Source organism: Aplysia californica, unplaced genomic scaffold (genome assembly GCF_000002075.1).
Source record: "Aplysia californica isolate F4 #8 unplaced genomic scaffold, AplCal3.0 scaffold00884, whole genome shotgun sequence".
Lineage (NCBI taxonomy): Eukaryota > Metazoa > Mollusca > Gastropoda > Aplysiida > Aplysiidae > Aplysia > Aplysia californica.
The window spans coordinates 256,825-275,531 of NW_004798154.1; the positions used below are offsets into that span (position 1 = coordinate 256,825).

At 38.8% G+C, this 18,707-nt stretch overlaps 2 protein-coding genes across 3 annotated transcripts in view; one reads left to right on the forward strand and one right to left on the reverse strand.

Moving 5' to 3' along the window:
- LOC101854535 ((E3-independent) E2 ubiquitin-conjugating enzyme UBE2O) overlaps nucleotides 1-18,059 on the reverse strand; it is a 34,142-nt gene extending 16,083 nt beyond the window's left edge. Inside the window, exons 1-9 of the mRNA XM_005110380.3 lie at nucleotides 17,738-18,059; nucleotides 11,785-11,958; nucleotides 10,152-10,249; nucleotides 8,803-8,860; nucleotides 7,413-7,574; nucleotides 6,240-6,346; nucleotides 4,162-4,363; nucleotides 3,079-3,396; nucleotides 1,845-1,947 (exon numbers count right to left, since the gene is read on the reverse strand). Coding sequence (XP_005110437.1) covers nucleotides 1,845-1,947; nucleotides 3,079-3,396; nucleotides 4,162-4,363; nucleotides 6,240-6,346; nucleotides 7,413-7,574; nucleotides 8,803-8,860; nucleotides 10,152-10,249; nucleotides 11,785-11,958; nucleotides 17,738-17,947 — 1,432 coding nt within the window. The 5' untranslated portion in view covers nucleotides 17,948-18,059. The remainder of the gene's footprint in view (nucleotides 1-1,844; nucleotides 1,948-3,078; nucleotides 3,397-4,161; nucleotides 4,364-6,239; nucleotides 6,347-7,412; nucleotides 7,575-8,802; nucleotides 8,861-10,151; nucleotides 10,250-11,784; nucleotides 11,959-17,737) is intronic.
- A 280-nt stretch (nucleotides 18,060-18,339) lies between these two features.
- LOC101854758 (essential MCU regulator, mitochondrial) overlaps nucleotides 18,340-18,707 on the forward strand; it is a 7,405-nt gene continuing 7,037 nt past the window's right edge. The window contains exon 1 of one of the 2 annotated variants that reach the window (XM_005110381.2): nucleotides 18,340-18,561. In XM_005110381.2, the coding sequence (XP_005110438.1) occupies nucleotides 18,391-18,561 (171 nt within the window). In that variant the 5' untranslated portion in view covers nucleotides 18,340-18,390. The remainder of the gene's footprint in view (nucleotides 18,562-18,707) is intronic. The other variant, XR_001185346.2, reaches the window with a different exon arrangement.

Below are 18,707 nucleotides of genomic sequence, written 5' to 3' on the forward strand. Positions count from 1 at the left end.
GCTGATTCTCAAAATGAAACCGGATTGTAACTCCGATATTTATTTTTAACAACTTGCTTGCAAAGTTTAATCCTGCGCAGCGGCAAATTTCAAAGGGATTCTGTGTCCCAGCTTGTCTCTCACAAGTATGACATAGATTGCATTTATATGACTTTATATAATTTAAGTCTGAAAACATTTCAATTAATTATTTTCGCAACACGTACTTCACCAAAGGTAAAAATGTCCTACAAATTGGGTCACCATACTAAGGTTAAAGCTAATTTCCTCCATTGATTTTACACCCGGAGTTACAAAACGTGGCATGGCTTTAAAACTCCTCAAAGTATTTGGAACATTTCTTAAATCAGCATGTTCAGCATTGAATTTGCAACAAGAAAATGCCCTTTTTTTAAATAACCAACATTTCTGACAAGGGGGACCTTTTCCAGGCACACACACATACACATATATATCAAATTTATAAAAATCCATTGAAAATGTAAGTTTCCTCTGTGTGTCTTGCATGTCACGGCTGTTCACGAGCAGTACTTTAGTTCTACCGGCACCCCGCAGCGCCCCGACGCTTAGCGTAACTCGAACCAGCCATTACCAATGGGTCAAGAGGTCAGCTCGGGGAATTTAACCTGACTGACAGATTCGCTATGAAAAAGTTAGTGCAGCAGTATTCAGCTTGTTTATCCTGCGACTAAGCCCAAACTACAACACCAACTGTGCATAAAACCGTATACTTTGAATAAGCATCATCTGAGATATTTCTTAGAGCAATCATGCAACTAACTAAGATAAAGAAATACGAGATGACGAAGAAAGAAAAGTGGATACATGTTTAAAATTGATGGAGGGTCATGATTTATTTAATTAAATTTGAACATGATAGCTGCAGTCGATTTTGACAATTCTAAGATATCAGGTCAGAAATTGAGTAAAGTTTCAAACTCACTAGGCTGCATCTGTGTGTCGTTGTCTAAAGAAAAGATATTAAGTCTTGAGAGGAGATTCGCAGCTTTTTGCAATATGTCCTCAGTTCCCAAAGTCCAGCTGTCACATGTGATGACTCTTGACTCTTGATAAAAACATATCTTTCTACGATCGCGGGCATCACCAGTCAGGGTGTCAGCACTTATAACTGCTTTTAAGCCTACTGTCACAATATTGGTAAACACACTATATAATTATTATTACATTTTAAGAAATGTTAGATTTGAAACAAAAAACACAAAAAAAATCTTGTGAACACTAAACAAAAGACGTCTATATCATTTTAAAATAGAAAAAAAATGACAGAAAAGCAACACAAAGTTGAAACTTGCGCTATTTGTACAGAAGACCTATCCCTTCTAGATTTAGAAAAAAGAATTGAAACTGATGGTGAATTTACGAAGTTTTTTTGCGTTTAAATTCAAATAACACTGAAATAGGAATCCAATTTGATAGAAACACGTCTTGGAGAACGTAGTCCGATAAAATCAAGGTTGTGAACTGAGATCGACCAAAGTTATATCGCCGTCTTGTAAGGGGAAAGCTGAGCTTTAAAATGGTGGGTCATACGGTGATATCACATCTTTAGATCTGGAGAGATCAGGGTGGGAATGACATCATAATTTGGAGGAAATGCATTATGCAGGCAGGCGGAGGCACGCCGCTGGCGTCACGGTAGTGAGCACGACTGACCGCTCATTTAATGACCAACACATGGGTGGCACTGCCCGTTGCCACGGGACAACTAAAGGAGCGGTTTCCGGGCGAGTTGAACAGCCGTGATGTGTCTATGGGGCAAAGGGTAAGGGAATCTCTTAGAAAATTATTATTTTAAAAACTTACAAGACTGATCAGCCTCTTACCAATGTTAGAGAGGACAAAATCTCCAGGAAAAAATTCCAGCTCATCTAAATGATGTACAGGGAAGAGTTCTACAGAGGGGATGTCACTTTCAATACTGCCATCCTGAAAACAGAGAGAGAGAAGTCAAATAATGAACAATGGTATGGGTTTAACGTCCCTATCAACACTATTAGCGTGACCTGTCACTCAGCTTGTAATAGCTCTCACCAGAATGTGAATGACAAAATAAGTGGGAAAAAAATCACAATGCTTTGAGTACGGTTTTAAAAACGCTGGATTCCTCTTCGATATAAATCTATACAAATCACCTTGTCCTACCCTTTCTCATGCCCTCACATCTTCAAAAGCAATTGCCTTAAAGAATGGACATAAAATATACTTTAGCTGATTCTTACACATTCCAAAACCTGGATTTGACAACTATTTTTTTTTTTATCCATCAAAAGCAAGTGTTCACACTTTGGAGAAAATTATAGACACAGAGGTAGTTTTGTAGTTAAAGCTGGAGAAAGAAAAATAAAAGATAACAAATAAAAAAACCCACAAAGACCTGAAACAATTAATAGGACCTCCAAATGATACCCTCAATAAAATAACAATAACGCTTAAAGAGAGTTTACAGTATAACGCTAAAAGAGAGTTTACAGAAACTGACTAGGACAATAGTACAGTAAAAACAAGAAGAAAAAACACCCATCAACCATCCATACATATCGCTACCTCGAAATTGCAAGGTTTTATCTGGGACGCTCAAAGTTGAAAAGAATCAGGAAACAACAAATGCAGTTTTTGGGACACCTGAATAGACATCTAGCTCTCACTGGCAAAATTGAAGGCAAACGAGGCAGGGGTAGGCCCAGAATAATCTACTTAGGAACCTAAACAAATGGGTAACAGAAAAAGATCAGGGAAACAGCTTTTTTGAGAGCATCCGAGCAAAGGAATGAATGGAGAACCATGTTCGCCGATGTCTGTCGCACTGCTCAGTACCTAGCTTTGATAAATTTGACGTCAAAGTTTCACAACATGATAAGTTTCTTTGAATGCAATTCTTTGAATATCTTGATAACAACTCCTAATAATCTTACCATTTTGATAGAGCAGATAGAACAATTGATTTCTGACCTCAAGGTCTTTGAAACTCGAAAAGGCCAAAAGTGTCAGATAGAACTTTGCAATTCTGAGGTAGCGATAAGCTGATGTAAAAAACCCAACTAAAGCAACAACACATACCTGCCACATCACTTTAGCCCAAGAGGTGGTGAATTCGGCCTCTACTTCCACTACCATGTCAGGCTTCACTACACGTTCTTTCCCACTTCTTTTGCAAGCTGTCCTCGGGTTTTGCTTGCTGGCTTTGTGCCGGAGAGACCCTGGCTTGAAGCCTCCTTTGTTTCTCTTCTTGCCCCGCCCTCCCGCTGCACGACTGCCAACAGAGCCCGACTTTTCGTCTTCTGCGTCGTCCGAATCTTCTCCTTCGTCCACATCCTCATAGTCTGTATCTCCTTCATCATCTCCGTCCTTCGCTCCTTGCTCATTGTTCGGTCCGCCCTGGAGAAAAAGGAAGATCAAACTTTCCCTACTTTCTAGAATGAAGTTTAATTAAGAAGGCTTTATTTCATATTTTAAAACTGATTTTTGCCCCAGAGTCTTGCATAGTCACAACCATCATCATTCGCCCTCCTTTCTTGCTTGCTACCAGTTCGTTTTATCCCAGATTTTCTACAAACCTTATACAAATAATTTAAAGCCGACATAAACTAGATTTATTTCTCAAACTTAATGTTTTCTTTTTATGTTTTAATTGGACATGCAAAACAGAAGAAGATTTAAATGACCAAATATTGATCTCCTAGCATCTTTAAAAAAAAGAAAGATACAATTTGATGAAAGCAACATGCACCTTCAGTATAGGCATGTCAAAAAGATGCAAGATAATCAATCAACTCATTAATAATAGAAACTTTAGAATAGAACCACTGCAAGTAACAGGTTTTCTACAGTGGTTCTGTTATTTACAAACTCAGCGTCCAAATAGGCATTACAGTAATTTTATTTTTTTCAGGAATAAATTTCTTCACAAACCAAATGTTCCAAAGGAGACAAAAAAGAGTTCTGTCGTAAAAAATGACCTACTTTTGACCAGTAGCGCATTCGACTTACTAAAAACAACCAGACACAAACCCCACCACTCTAAAGTAAAAATAATGATAGATTGCATTTATATAGCGCTCTATCCCATACGAGCATAAGCTCTGAGCGCTTCACATCAATCACATGTAAGTACAATAAATATATATAGAGCAGACTACAAACCGCATCATCATTGTTCTTGTCGTGGCCTGTGTCCCCTGTTCCCTGCACAATCTGAATCCCTGTGCCTTTGATCATGGCAGTGCTGGGGTCATAGGCTTTGCCAGGATCTACGGTCACAAGGTGATCATCGTTCTTGATGCGGTAGAGCATGCGATCCCCAATTTGAAGGCTGCAGCCGCTAAACCAGTCCAGGATCTTCAATCTGATTAGGGAGATTAGAATCTTGAAAATTCCTGCATGACATAGGGCTGCCTATCTCAAAGTACCCATTTCAGGCAGATTCAGGGTCAGTTTGAGGTATTTTGGCTAAAAATCAGGTAGTACAAAGAGAAAGGAGAAAAAGTTAAAAGATGAACATTACCCCGGTACACGTTGTTACTATTGAGAGGAGCTTACTTTTCATATTATGTAATTATATTTGTAAAACTTTGTGTGAGTGCACATGTATTTGTATGTGTGCGTGTGTGAGCGCGTGCGTGTGTGTGCGAGTGTATGTGTGTGTGCGTGTGTGTGGAGGGGGTTTTGTTAAGTGTGCTATGAAGAAATTAAAATTTAGCACTTTTCTGGGTTGGTGATGGCATTTTTTCTACTGCCACTAAAACTCAATTTGTCATCGCACCTTTGAAAGTATGCAAATATGGGAACATCATCCGTGACGATACAAGCACCAAGCCTGTACTCTAATTTTCCTTCAATTCCTTTGATTGTCGAATGTCATAACCTCAGAGTCAGGGCACCATTTTTTATATTTTAGCATCAATTTCTTCAATTGTGGCCTTATCCTGCTGCCTTTTCTTAACTCATTCGCTACGCTGAGCCGTGGGGGGGCGGCGCGGCTAAAGTGCCGTCAGTACGCTAAGCCACCCCCGGGGGCTCGAGAACCAATCTTCAATTTTAGCTTAGATTATTTTCCAATCCACATATCCATGTTAAAATAAAGGTGATAATATAAAGTTGACTTCCGGGTCAAGCGTTTCCACCGAAAATCGAAAGTTTTGATTCAGTTTTGAAACATGATCTCGAAGTTCATGCGACTTTGTTTTATCGCGATGCTCAAAATATAGCCCAGACACCAGTCTTACTACTTTTACACAATAAAATATATCATTATTTTGCACACTAAAGAAATGTAGGACTCTTCGTTAGAATATTGATACAATTGGGCTCAAATTGCCACTGTTCTGTTATTGAGAAATCAATATTTTTTAGTGCTAGATCTTGATCTATATAGATCTAAATTGTCAAATTATTTTTTTCTCTAAAAAATCACTATTTTTTGTGAAATTACACAAAAAGTACCACTCGAGACATGTGTAGGTTTATTCCAAATACAATTCTGAAAAATTCCATATACGATACGAGAGGTTTTTTTTCGTTTCTGAATGCATCTTGTCCATTTTTCAAAATTAGAAAATTTTTAAAATTTTTTTTTTCAATATCGGATGTCAAGATCCAAATGGGCAAAATTTATGGAATGTATATAAATAACTGCAAATTTTTCAATATTTTCCATTTCTATATTCATTTATCTTTATTTTGATCTATCATTTGACTAGGTGCAAACATATTTTTTTAGTTTCACCGAAGAGGATTAATTTTCTATTTTCAAATTTTATCCGCATCCAAGAAAAATTGTGTTGCATAATCGCCTCTTACACGGAAAAGTCGAAAAATACACAAATAAACATTACAGATGTATTCTACAAATCATACTGAAAATTTCGATGCATAATATGTTAATATTTATTTGAATTTGTGGCCCCAAAGACCTTTGAACTGCGCACTAGTCATCATCTCATTTCGCCTTCCCGAAGAAAATTTGTCCACAAGCCGAAAATAATACGCAGCGAATGAATTAAAACAGCGGGATCTGAAGCGAACCGGGATCACAAGCAATGGGATCTTAAGCGGAGATTACTGTTTTACAAATCAAGACATCAAGACATTTTTTACATAAGGATTAAAAACCCTTTGAATTCCAGACAAATCCTTCAAATGGCAGCCCTGTACATGATAAACATGTTCTACCTAAATGTATGAGACGATACGCATAAATAAAACAAAAGCAAAAAACACACCTAGCGACAGCTTCTCCCTCAATGCTGCGAGGAGGAGGAGTAGAGACACCATCTGGCCCGTTGCTGCCTCCAAATACCCAGTGCACACCAACACTTCTCGTTTCAATCTAAAGGCAGGAAAAAACAACAACTTTGAAGTGCATTGAAAAAGAGGTACTTGTTTTAGTAAGTGTGTTACGGTACTTGTTTTAGTAAGTGTGTTACGGTACTTGTTTTAGTAAGTGTGTTACGGTACTTGAAAACAATAAGGTCATATAAGTGCTGAAGATTAGAGGTGTTACAAGAGAGTAACAAACAGAAAAAAGGAGGGCAGATAAAGATGATAGATGTTTGATAGGAAAGAAGAAGCAAACCACACCAGAGCACACGCCAACCACCCACAAAAGAGGTAAAGAGGTATCAACCTGGTTGCATCTCCGTCTTCTCACAAACCTAACAGACAGGGTCACCAATGAGCAAGTGTTAATGAAAACAAGACAGAGTCCAGTCAGAGATGAGGTGCTGTTGCATAACAAGGAAAATGTTGGACTGGAATCCATAGGGTAAAAGATCCTGAGGAAGACCACGTGGAACCTGGAGAAGAGTCACAGAAATTGATGTACAGAAGAGTGGGAAGACATGGAATAACATCAAGAAGCTAGCCAGGGATAGGGAAAGGTAGAAAGTGTTTGTTCATGGCCTATGTCCTGATCCAGGGTGAGTACTTTCTACCTCAATTCACACCGAAAATGTTCATTTCTGGGATAACAGACAAGATCAACATTAATGAGTAATAATTCTATCTCCCTCTCTGCTCTCCCCTTGCCCAACAAAGTTTTCCACCTCTCCCTCTTTTCCCCTATTTCAGAGTCTCTCAAAAATAAACATCAGACTTCATTTTTCAATCTCATGCACGAATTGATCATCTTGACAAGAAATCCAAAAACACGAAAAGAGACAAAGAGAAAGCAATTTGTGACAACATGAGCCTTGGCGTTGAAAGACATAAAAGTAAAACAATACAGAAATGATAACAACTTTAACGCCATTTATCTTTTTTCTGTTAAGTATACAGGCTCCGAGCCTTAATGTGGCAATCTACACAACCCTCCAAATATTCAAACCGGAAACACTTTTGCTTTCTGAGATCGAGACACAATTCCACAGTTGACGAAAATAAGGATAAAGCTTTACCTTTTCAATGGTAACATAAACAATTTGGCTTTTCCCAATTTTGTTAGCAGCTTTGTGACCGTATCGCGGGGTAGAGTGCAGCCATTTCGCATCACACAAAGCATCCATGGGACCTCGGAGCTTCTGACCAGGGTAGTGGAGGCACATGCTGAACTCTCCGTGCTGCACAACCAACGACAAAAAATTTTAAAAAAAATCACTTTATACATAAAATCTAAGTCATGCTGATGTCAAAATCAATTGCCAAAGACAAATTTATCGAAACAACAAAAAAAAATTGTAATAAATTAATATGCCTATTCTCCCAAGTGCTACTAGCAGGCAGGAATCATCAAAACCACCACGTACATAATACAGCATGATACAAGGGATACCACTCAATCACAACAACCTGTTCGATTACTCAATTAATCATGACATCAGCTGACAACAAATTATACACAAATGTAAGTCATGCTGATGTCAAAATCAATTGCCAAAGACAACATTTATTGAAACAAAATTTTTTTAATAAATAATATGTGCAAGGCAAGAATGACAAATCTACATGTGAAGTCGATTACTCAATTAATCATGTCATTAGCTGACAACAAATAAACCTATTAGCAAATGTTTACCACATACAAAAATGATGTAAAGATATTGGTGGAAATGAAAATGTTCTGTTCAAATGTGAACTTTTCCCAGGTAAAGATTTACGTTGTTAGATAAAAACTAAAAATGGCCAGAGTCATTCTCTCTAAACATCAGTCTCAGGCTAGGTCATTTTGAAGCATACCACAGACAATTGAGCTCATTAACCACATTGTTTGCTTTTTTCTTGTTATCTTTATTTTTTTTACTGCTTTCCACTTGACATTTCAAAAAGTAAAACTTTCTTTAAAGATTTGCAAGTCCGCTGCTTTCTCTGTTACTGAGATTACCATACTGCTCTTTTCTTAATCCATATTATTTAGTAATTTCATTAACTTCAGTGAAGAAAAGCTGATGAATTTGAGAAATTATGGCAATGAATATCATAAATAATCTATTTGACAGCAAATGCACTAAGGGATGAATTCACCCTGCAAAGTTTGTACGCCTCATTTAATTGTTAATCTAAAAGACAGAAAATGAACTACCGACAATGTGTGTGACAATGCGGCATGATTTTCCGATGCCTCTCTGACGATGAATTATTGACCTGAGAACTTTTTACGAAATATGGTCTCGTGGACTTGAAATACGTAATAAAACACCATACATTACAACTGAAGTTAGGAAGTAATCGGAGCACTCCCAGCTGTGGACTCTTTATTCTTGTCACTGTGCTCTCAAAGTTCTCAAAGTAATCATCATTTCACTCAAAATGCTTGTCCCTGTACAACAACCGTAAAACGAAAATACAAACCCTTTGTTTTTCTGTTATATCCTCATACATCACAATGTCACCCTCATCAACCCTGCACCTGTTTGAAAGAAACCAAAACTTAGTCTTTAGTTTTATTAAGAGTTTTACGGCACTTACAACACTATAGGGTCATATAAGTGCCGAGATTAGATGTGTTACAAGAGAGTAACATATTTAAAAAAAGGAGGAGAGATCAGGACGATAGGTGTTTGATAGGAAAGAAGGAGCAAACCACACCTGAGCACCCACCAACTACCCGCAAACTTAGTCTGAGCTCAAGAGCACATTGGTAAAATAGCAGTCGTTTTATTTATTTTTTTAGTAGAGGTTTTACAGCGCTCGCAACTGCATTAGGTCATATGAACGCCAAGGGGTGGATGTCAACAGAGAAGTCCTTACAGGGAATCAAGACTTACTATGCTCACCTCTCTAGCTTCAACAGCACAAAATCTGCTTCGACTATCAAGGCATCCCGGAAAGAGCAGGCCCCAAGAGTGTGACAAACATACGACAGAAGTAGAGGAAAACGACGATAGTAAGGATTAGGAAAGGAAAAGCAGCAGTTCCCTTTTGCAGCTCAGGCACAGTTATGAGCATGACATTGATGAATCCGCCTATTTACAATTCTACTGTGCATAAGAACATGGTTAATGTGTCCCCCCCCCCTTATGAATGGCCTAAAAACACTTCAGTCAGTGGCACCGCCCCGGGGGTAGCAGTCGTTTCATACTGGGAACAAGCAACTCAGGGACAATAGAGAGACGACAATGAAGTAGGACCAACCAGTCGCACCTCCAACCAGTCTATGAAATCTAAGAATACAGTTCCAGTCATTGAACAAATAGATAATACTATAATCAAGAGGACTTCATATAAAATACAAAATGCGCAGTACACTATGACCTGACAGACAAGACCCATACACACAGGAAATGACAGCTATAGCAGTGGACTAACAAACGCAAGGGACGACGGATGTCTTTAATATTAATATAATGCAAGAACAGTTCGCTATCCATCCACTGCTTCATTCCATCTCCACATTTGATGAGCAAAGGAGTTTTATAAATATTTGTTCTATCCTCCCACTTAATATGAACAACTTAATGAAATCAGCAGCTACAGGTCTGTTAATGAAAGTAGGTAGCTATTTTTTCTATTGTCAATTTAAAATTCAGAATTTATTTTCATAGAGCACAGAAATGTCTGAAATATGGAGATGGGAAGAAAACTGGTCTCAATAAAATTTTTTTTGTTATACATGGACCATATGTAATGATATCTATACACATAAGGAACAACTGTAACGGTACTCAAATTTGAGAATAAAAAAGACATTTTATAATCACCTGGCGCCGTCAGCAAAGACAAGTACAGTGTCCACTATGACGGTTTCCACCTTGCCCCACCACAAGTCTAAGATCACCTCCTGCCCGCTCTCAAATTTCTAAAAAGAAAGGATAACATTTTGTGGGAGTTGTGTGAAAGTCTTTAAAAAAGTAGAATGTAAGCAGTAATACAAAAAAGAAGCAACCCTTCCAAAAATTTTAAAAACTTAATTAAAAAAAGGGAGACTGGTTAGACAACTCAGAAACTATCATATTTTTTGGCATAATGGCAGAGCACAACAATTTTACAACAGGCTGGATTGACACTGTACGTATATATTCTATATATTTTTTAATCTACAAAATTTTTGTTTACATTCATCATCATCCGGTGCCTTGCCGACTGGCGTGGGCGATCATGGACCTCCACTTCCATCTGTCTTTCGAAGCAGCAATGGTGTCTGTTGTTCTTGCTGCTCCCAGCCATGTTGTCATCTTGTCCAGTATCTTTTCCCTCTGTCTGCCTCTACCTCTCTTTCCATCAAACTTTCCTGTTGTTACAATGTTCTCTAATGCTTCTTGCCGCATTGTGTGTCCGAAAAAATTTGCCTGTCGTTTTCTTATATTCGTGATAAGTTGTTTTCTATAATTTGCTTCAACCAGGACTTCCTTCATTTGTTTTTCTAGCTGTCCATGGGATACGTAGCATGCGTCTCATGAACCACAACTCTGCCGCAACAATTGTTCTTTCCAGCTGTTTATTGATTGTCCATGCTTCGCACCCGTATAATAGGATTGGCTCGATGTAACTTTTCATTACTCTTTTCCTCATTTCCAGTGACAGATTGATGTTTGTTAGTATCTGTTTCATCTTGTGGAAGGTTGCTTTTGCTTGGCAAATGCGGCTTTTAATTTCGGTGTGACATCTACCATCTGATGATATAATGGTCCCCAAATATCTAAAATGTTGTACTTGCTTGAGGGTGGTATCACTGATTTTGATATTGCATGTTGGGATTGGAGTATTTCTGCTTATCACCATCGTTACGGTTTTCTTGATGTTTAGGCTTAAGCCCATGTTGTCACTCTCTGCTATCTTAGATTGTTTATATTATGTCCCCCTATCAAGATACCAGGCATTTCTTCTATGTGTCTCATGATATTTTCACTATACAGGGAGAACAAGTCTGGAGAAAGTACACATCCTTGTCTGACTCCTCTTTTAATCTGTATGTATTCGCTGATGTCGTTTTCTATTCTCATTGCAGCCGTTTGATCCCAGTACATGTTTTTGATAATCCGTAAATCCTTCCCGTCGATATTAAGAACTTCCAGCATGTCGATGATCTTGTCATGCCTGATTTTGTCGAATGCCTTGGTGTAGTCTATAAAACATAAATGAAGATCTTTCGGAACTTCTAGGGCACGTTCTATTGTTGTTCTGATGACATATATGGCATTTACAGTGCTTTTGCCTTCAATAAATCCACATTGTTCTTGGGCTATTTCTGGGAGAATTTTATTTCTTATTCTCATCATATTGTTTACATTAATAACAGAAAAAAAAGATAAACAAGAAGTGTTACAGATAAACCAGAGAACAATCCACTGATAGTGATACACCGACAGGTAACAAAATAAGAGGGTAACAAACCAGTATAGGCTCCAAATCTTTTGAATCCACATTATAAAGGTATTTGTTTGAACGCAGAATGTGAAGATGAGCTCGAACTTCCATATTCATGACAAATCCACACTGTGTGTCTTGACCAGGGATGAGCCTACGTACAACATCCCCTGGCATCAAAGATCTGTCCACCAGTTTCACCTGCGAAGAAAAAGACATGCTCAGTCTCTAAATCAGTGCCTGTCAACCCTTTTAGAGCTAGCTAAAACTTTTGCTCCCTTTACAAGGCTATGATTTTCGTACCATCCGTAGCTAAATGTATTTGTATCACAACGCGGCGGAAAGAGGCGCTCGTCAATTTTGGGACATTTAAAGTTATTGGTATCGCCTTAATTTTTTTTCATTTGCCTTTCTTTTAGTGCAAAATATACCCATCTATCTTGAACAAAAGTCAAGATATTTGCACGATTGAAGGAGGTGAAGTCACCTGATTTCAGTCGTGAAATGAGCGAGAAAGTGGTTGCAAAAGTTTGGCAGCTCCATCAGCTAAAGAGTCCTTGAAAACAGAAAAATGACATATTTTGTGCCTTTAATCAACATGTTTCAGTAAACTTCACAAGGAAATGTGTTTTTATACAAACTTAAAAGAAGTTGAGCCAAAAAACAAAAATTCGATATAAATTGCCAAATTGATGAAAAAATGTTTGCTTCTTTGATTTCGTTATTTTGACGAGCACCTGATTTCACCATGATGCCTGACATTTCCAAGAAGGACCAAAGATAGTACAGCCTACGGTAAGATGATGCACTGGCCCAATTTTGTGAGGCACATCGACCCCCAGCGCCACAAGCGGAGAGCGTGCGACAGTCTGTAAACAAACACGCTGAGTGACACGCAACGCTCATGCTGTCGGCATACGGTGGCCAGTTTTGTTCAGCGATCAGCCGTTCTAATTCCAGAGGAATTACCAAATAATTGTTCCAAAGGACGCAAAAAGGAAAGACAATGTCAAATTGATTTTTTAATCTAGAGTTTAGATTAGAGCTAAACCAAAGAGGTCAGAGTAAAGCCTGTAAGCTTTGTTTACTCTCTGCATTATGCATCCTTGTATGACCAATGCTTTGTACTCTGCACTTTGTTGTGTGTGGGTCCATTTCATTAGGTGTAGAACTAGATTCTAGATGTAAATGAAAATGTTATATAGACCTATATGTTTTCAGTGTTGTAGGTTATTATGTAATTTGTTCTTTAGCACAACACAGAGAGATCAGTATTTTGCATTTTATTAACTTGTAACTTTTTATGACGTATGGGCCATTGGCCTCGAAAGTCAATAAAATCAAATTCAATTCTCTCTTACTACAAATACTCATACAAACATGTACGCACGCACACACACACACCATATGTCCTGACCTCTTCTGTACATTTTATCATCATCACGGCCACCATCACATCCACCTCCACAACCATCTAGCGGCGGTAGGTGGACCAAGATTTGTGTGGGGCTTAGGTTGGTGCCACTTCTTTACTACAAAAAATCAAGCACTAAGAGCTCAACAGCGATGATTTTTCTATACTCACGGTGAGCCACGGCATTTTAAGAACCATTCAAACGAAGAGAATCAACTTTGTCTTCCATCTCTTTATTCAAAGTTAGCTCTAGTCTAGATTCTCCTGGATGGCGAGGACGAAACCGTTTCAACAACAAATTTTTTCTAACTAATTTTCATCTGATGAAAAAGTTGCCTTAAAAGTCGTTCGACGTGATTTATAACACTTAAATCTCAGCGGCACACACAGCACCTCATGCATATTATTATTCCGTCTATGATGAGCTGGTTTCAGCCGCGTAGTCGAGGAAAATTGAAAGCACCTAACAAATGTCCAATGAGTGCATGGGTGACTATGTCACTGGGGAGAGTGTGTCGTAAACTTTCATCCCATTGTCAAGGCTAGGAGAGCAGGAGCCCTTAGAAAAGAGAGAGTGAGTTAATAAGATATATATACTTTTATGTTGTATTCTTTGTATTCTCTCTCTCTCTCACTCACTCAGTCACCCACTCATCTATCTCTCTGTGCGCAGGTTTGTCGTTTTAACTGTAGTAGCCTATTAGTTCTCTCCCCCCTCTCTACCTCTATTCTGCTATTGCAGCGTTCCCTGGTATATCTAATACTAATTTACGCTATCTTTTGATTTGTAATAATGCATACTCCTAACCTAAAGATCCTGTCATCAATACTATCTCATCTATACGATCAATAATATTGCATTGGATATATTCTAGGCCTAGATTTCGTGATAGTCAATGTGTAGGCCTAGATCTAGATCTAGATTTAGTAGATCGTGAGCCTATGCACCCGGTACCGGTACACTATCCTCTGATCTTATCACTCGTTACCGAAGTGAGACTATTTTTAAATCTAATGTTTTTCTTTTTAAATAATTTAGATCTAGATAAATTATTGGAATACGTTGATCAATACTTTAGTTTGGTAGATACAACTACATAATTATTTAGATCTAGATCTAGATTACATTGAACAATGGGCCCTAGAGTAGGATTAACTAGGACGCTCTTATAAGCCTACTCTATCCAACAAGCCCAGCGCCTATCCATTGGGGCTCAGTCACACGCTCGCAGGGGGCGTGGCCTATTTTTACGCTGGCACGTTTTTTTAAGAGAGTGAAAGAGGCAGCTGCAGCATCTTACCGTAGGGTGTAGTATCTGTGGTAGGACATTGAATAATTCCTGTCACTATGCAGGATATCCCCACTACCCAGCAAAATTACAAAACCATCCACAGTGGCGATATACAATATTTAGATGCATGACGCATTATTTGCAACATAAGAGTTTATAAGCAAGCTTGTTCATCACTTAACTTTATGAAGGCCACCATTATCTTAAATAATTAATATAAGCCAAAGTTAGTGTTGGCGTTGATGTACATCTGAGATGTTTGAGACATGGATTGATATCAAGTAGGAGTCAAGTTTTCAGGTTTGAAAACATTTCTTATCATAGGGTAAGTAAGGAAATCTAAATTAATTATAGTGTATATGTATAAATTTCAACTTCTGCAGTAAAAGATGAAACTATTTTAGCCATTGCTAACTTCAGATTTATAAACTTGTGGACCATTGCTGCAGAGCCTGATGAGCATCTTTTAAATTCTTAAAATTACCAACACATGCTGTAAGACAACATATGAGAGTAGAAAATCCCATTTGAAATTCTCAATTTGGAAATAACAAGGATTTACTACTCCAGAAGTGTCGAAAATAACGAGGGTGTTGTTCTCAAAACAGGTGAGGGGAGACATTACAATATTTTAGTATAATTCTTATAATGATTTGAATACAGTATCAGTGTTAAAAGTGTTTTGCCAAACCATATATATGTGTGTCACGATGCAATGGTATCAGGCACAGTCACTTTTTGGGCACATGGATGGAGTTGTTATTGGTAGCATCTTAAAACCTGTTTGTATCCCTTGCTTTTGATGAAAAAATACCCATCTATCTTGAATAAAAGTGGAGATATTTGCCAAATGATCTGCTGCCAGAGGTAAAATTAGCAAGAAAATGGCTGCCAAGTTGGGCGATTTCCAAAGCTTAAGTGTCTTTGGAAACTGTCAGTTCATATTTTAGTGCCTTTGATCTCTACATTTTTCAGCACTAACCACACAAGGAAAGTGTTTTTTAAAAGACCACAGAAAGTGTTGATCATAAAACAAAATAAAGATTGATAAAAATTGCCCAACTGTCGGAAAAATGTTGATTTCTTCGATTTTATTATTTTGAAGAGCGCCTGATTCCTCCATGATGCCACATACCTATAAAAACCTTACTTAGTAGGCGAACACAGGGAATGGCACTGACTTTTGACTTTGAACAAGCTGGTGTAAAACAAACGAGGCTATTCGGACTCAAATTCCAATGTGTGTGCGCAATCACTAGGTGTACCGGGTGGTGTGAAGCAGACAAACAATTCGGCCTTGGCCTTCCTCGGTTTCTACGATCAGGCCAAGGAACTTACAACAAATGGACGCCGACCGTGGTGACCCAGTGCGAACTGTGGTCTTTTCTTTACAAATGATAATAATAGTACGGCCGGGCAGTGGGCAACGGTATGGGGAATAAAAATCTATATATGCAAAAAAAAAGGGGTGAAGGTGGTGGGGCGGGCCTTTGGAATAGCCTACCAGTAGTTTAAAATCTGAATAGCAATGGGAGACTATTCGGATTCGAGTATAGACCTCGCTTACACGGTACAACCGGTGATTGCGCATGCGCACAGGTATTTGAGTCTGCAGCGGTTGTTCGGACTCGAGTCCAAATAGCCACTTCGAACTAAAGAGCAGACCTGCCACTCTATGAAACCTCAAAATCAGGATCTCAGAGGGGAAAAATCGGGATTTGGTGAAAAAAATCGGGATCAACAGCAAATCACCAAGGTGACTGCCAAGCTGACTTAAAATTTTTTCAGGGATGTCCATAAATAAATAGGCCTATACGCCCTCTGTGTGTCTTTGTTTGCATGCGTGCGCGCATGTGTGTGTGTGTGTTTGTATGCGTGCGATACCATTGTTTTTTGTAAATCCTAAAGCATCACGTCAAGCATTCCTAGTCCAGATGTGTAAAAACACCCCCCACTCACCTCCCCCCAACCAATAAGTCTCGAATGAACTTAAGTTGACCCCGTCAACGGATGGTCCCCGACATGCGGAACTCACATGGCGAAGTCATGTCACATGATGCGAGCGCGCAATTGAAACAGTTTTACAGACGGGCCTAACTAACTGCGCGTTCACACAAAACACTTGTAAGGATGAGCGACAGTCGTTCTACTTCTAGGATAACAACGGCGGCTGACAGACTAAATGTACCAACAAATCTCTTGTGTTCAGACCAAAGCAAAGACAACGGCCGTACGTCAGTATTGCACAGTTAGTTGTGTAAGGGTTAGAATGACTGTTGCTCGTCGGAGTGTTTGATGTGAACTCGCAGTTACCAGACCTCGCACAAGGCTTGTTTTGAAAGTAACAGCGGAACTACGAATATTATCGATTGTTTGTATGTCCCAAATCGTAACAGTTATCAGGCTATCATCGGAGAGTTCTGAGTGCGAGCAAAGATCAAACACAACTTGGGGCGAGTCAACTACTAAGCCCGGCATCGACAGTTCGGAAAATAATACTTCAAGTTCATACTGACAAAAAGTTCAACGGGTGCTTCCCGCGATAAAGAAGAAGGCAGAGTAACTTTTCAGAAAAATCCGGCACAACAGCAGACTGGGACAAAAAATTGGGATGCACGTGATCGAAATCAGGCAAATCAGGATGCTTGAGACTTGGAGCAAAAAATCGGGACATCCCGACTAAATCAGGATGAGTGGCAGGTTTGAAAAAGCAAGGGGCAGGACCTTAGTCAAGATTATCAGCACAAAACAAAGCACACATCATGTTGCGGGGTTGGGGGTAAAGATTCTCCTGGAGACTGCTGCGACGAATAACAATAAGGAAGTACTTCCGCAACGAGCGATCGCCCCAACAAACACAATAAATCAATAAAAGAAGAGACCTACCCCTACCCGTTCATGTCTCATAGTGGTCGCTCGTTACGGAAGTCCTCCCAACAATATAATGTAAGTCCGATAATGTAATCTAGATCTGTTGACTCATCAGATATATGTGTAAATCTAGCCTAATCGTGTAGTTTGTTGTTTAGTTTCTGCTAGATCTATTTGTATTTATTAAAAGGCAAGCCTGGGGTTTATAATCAGCCCAGTAATCATATTGAATGTCTTCTCAGAAATAATTAGAATTTGAATTTGGTTTTAAGGAAAGTGATTTGTCGCTTGTCAAGTCCAAGTTAGACCCAAAGTCTCAAGGACTAATCAGGTTGTTTAACCTAGAATACTAGATTCTGGGCTAGACCTCTATTTAGCAGTTAGCAAGGCCTCTCTGTAATACCTTGTTTTCAGGGACCACCGTCTCTTTGCCGGATGGGTGCCATGCAACTCGAACAGTTCCTTTTTGGAGACGATCTTCTGGTTTGTCGGTCTCATCTTCATCACTGCTACTTACGTATTCAGAGTTTTCTAATACTAAACCGAATTTATAACCTTTTCCTGAATTGTAAACATAAACTTCGTCTTCCTCAAACAGACTGCAGGTATCCATTTTAGGCCGATGGTGATGGGCGATGGGTGATTTGTGGGAATGAGTGAACGTAAAATTGAGAGCAGCTGAACTCTTTGACTCCAGACCAGAAGATTCACGGGTTTTCCCTGGGGTAGGCTAGCCTTCTATCTGAACGCAACGTAGGTTCATTATTGATTTAAATCTTGGACTAACGATTTAACTGCTTTCAAATAGAATCTAAAGCACCCTTATTATTTTTCACCCTTAATTTTGCATTAAAATTTTTTTTTTTTTTTTTTACAAATGTACTAGATATCTAGCAAATATCCAAACTTTATAAAAATTAAATAAGCGAGATCACAGAGCTCCGAAATATTGAAGTTTACAATTTTGATACCGTATTTCGTTTCACTACTTTCATCAATGCCATTGCCAACTCCAACATTTTTACAAGATTCTACAACAAACATCACTACCTAAACATGGCTGCTTCATCTGCACTCCGTCTTATTTCCTCAAAGTCACAGCCTTTGATACTGAGCTCTACAAAATTAGCGAATATAAGCAAAGCAATTCAGCTTCGCAGTATCACAACACAAGACACAGGTGCTGTTCTTGCTAAACCGACGCAAGTTCGATTTGGCATATTTAAGGTAAGTACATCTAAGAAGAAGTGTAAATGGGCGATTTTGTAGTTTCGAGTTTCGTTCGTTAACTTAACCCTCATCCTGCGGGAGCCGGGTTTATGTAGCCCGATAAGCCTATTTCGGCACCTCGCCTGCGTTCTGGTCCTGAGTCA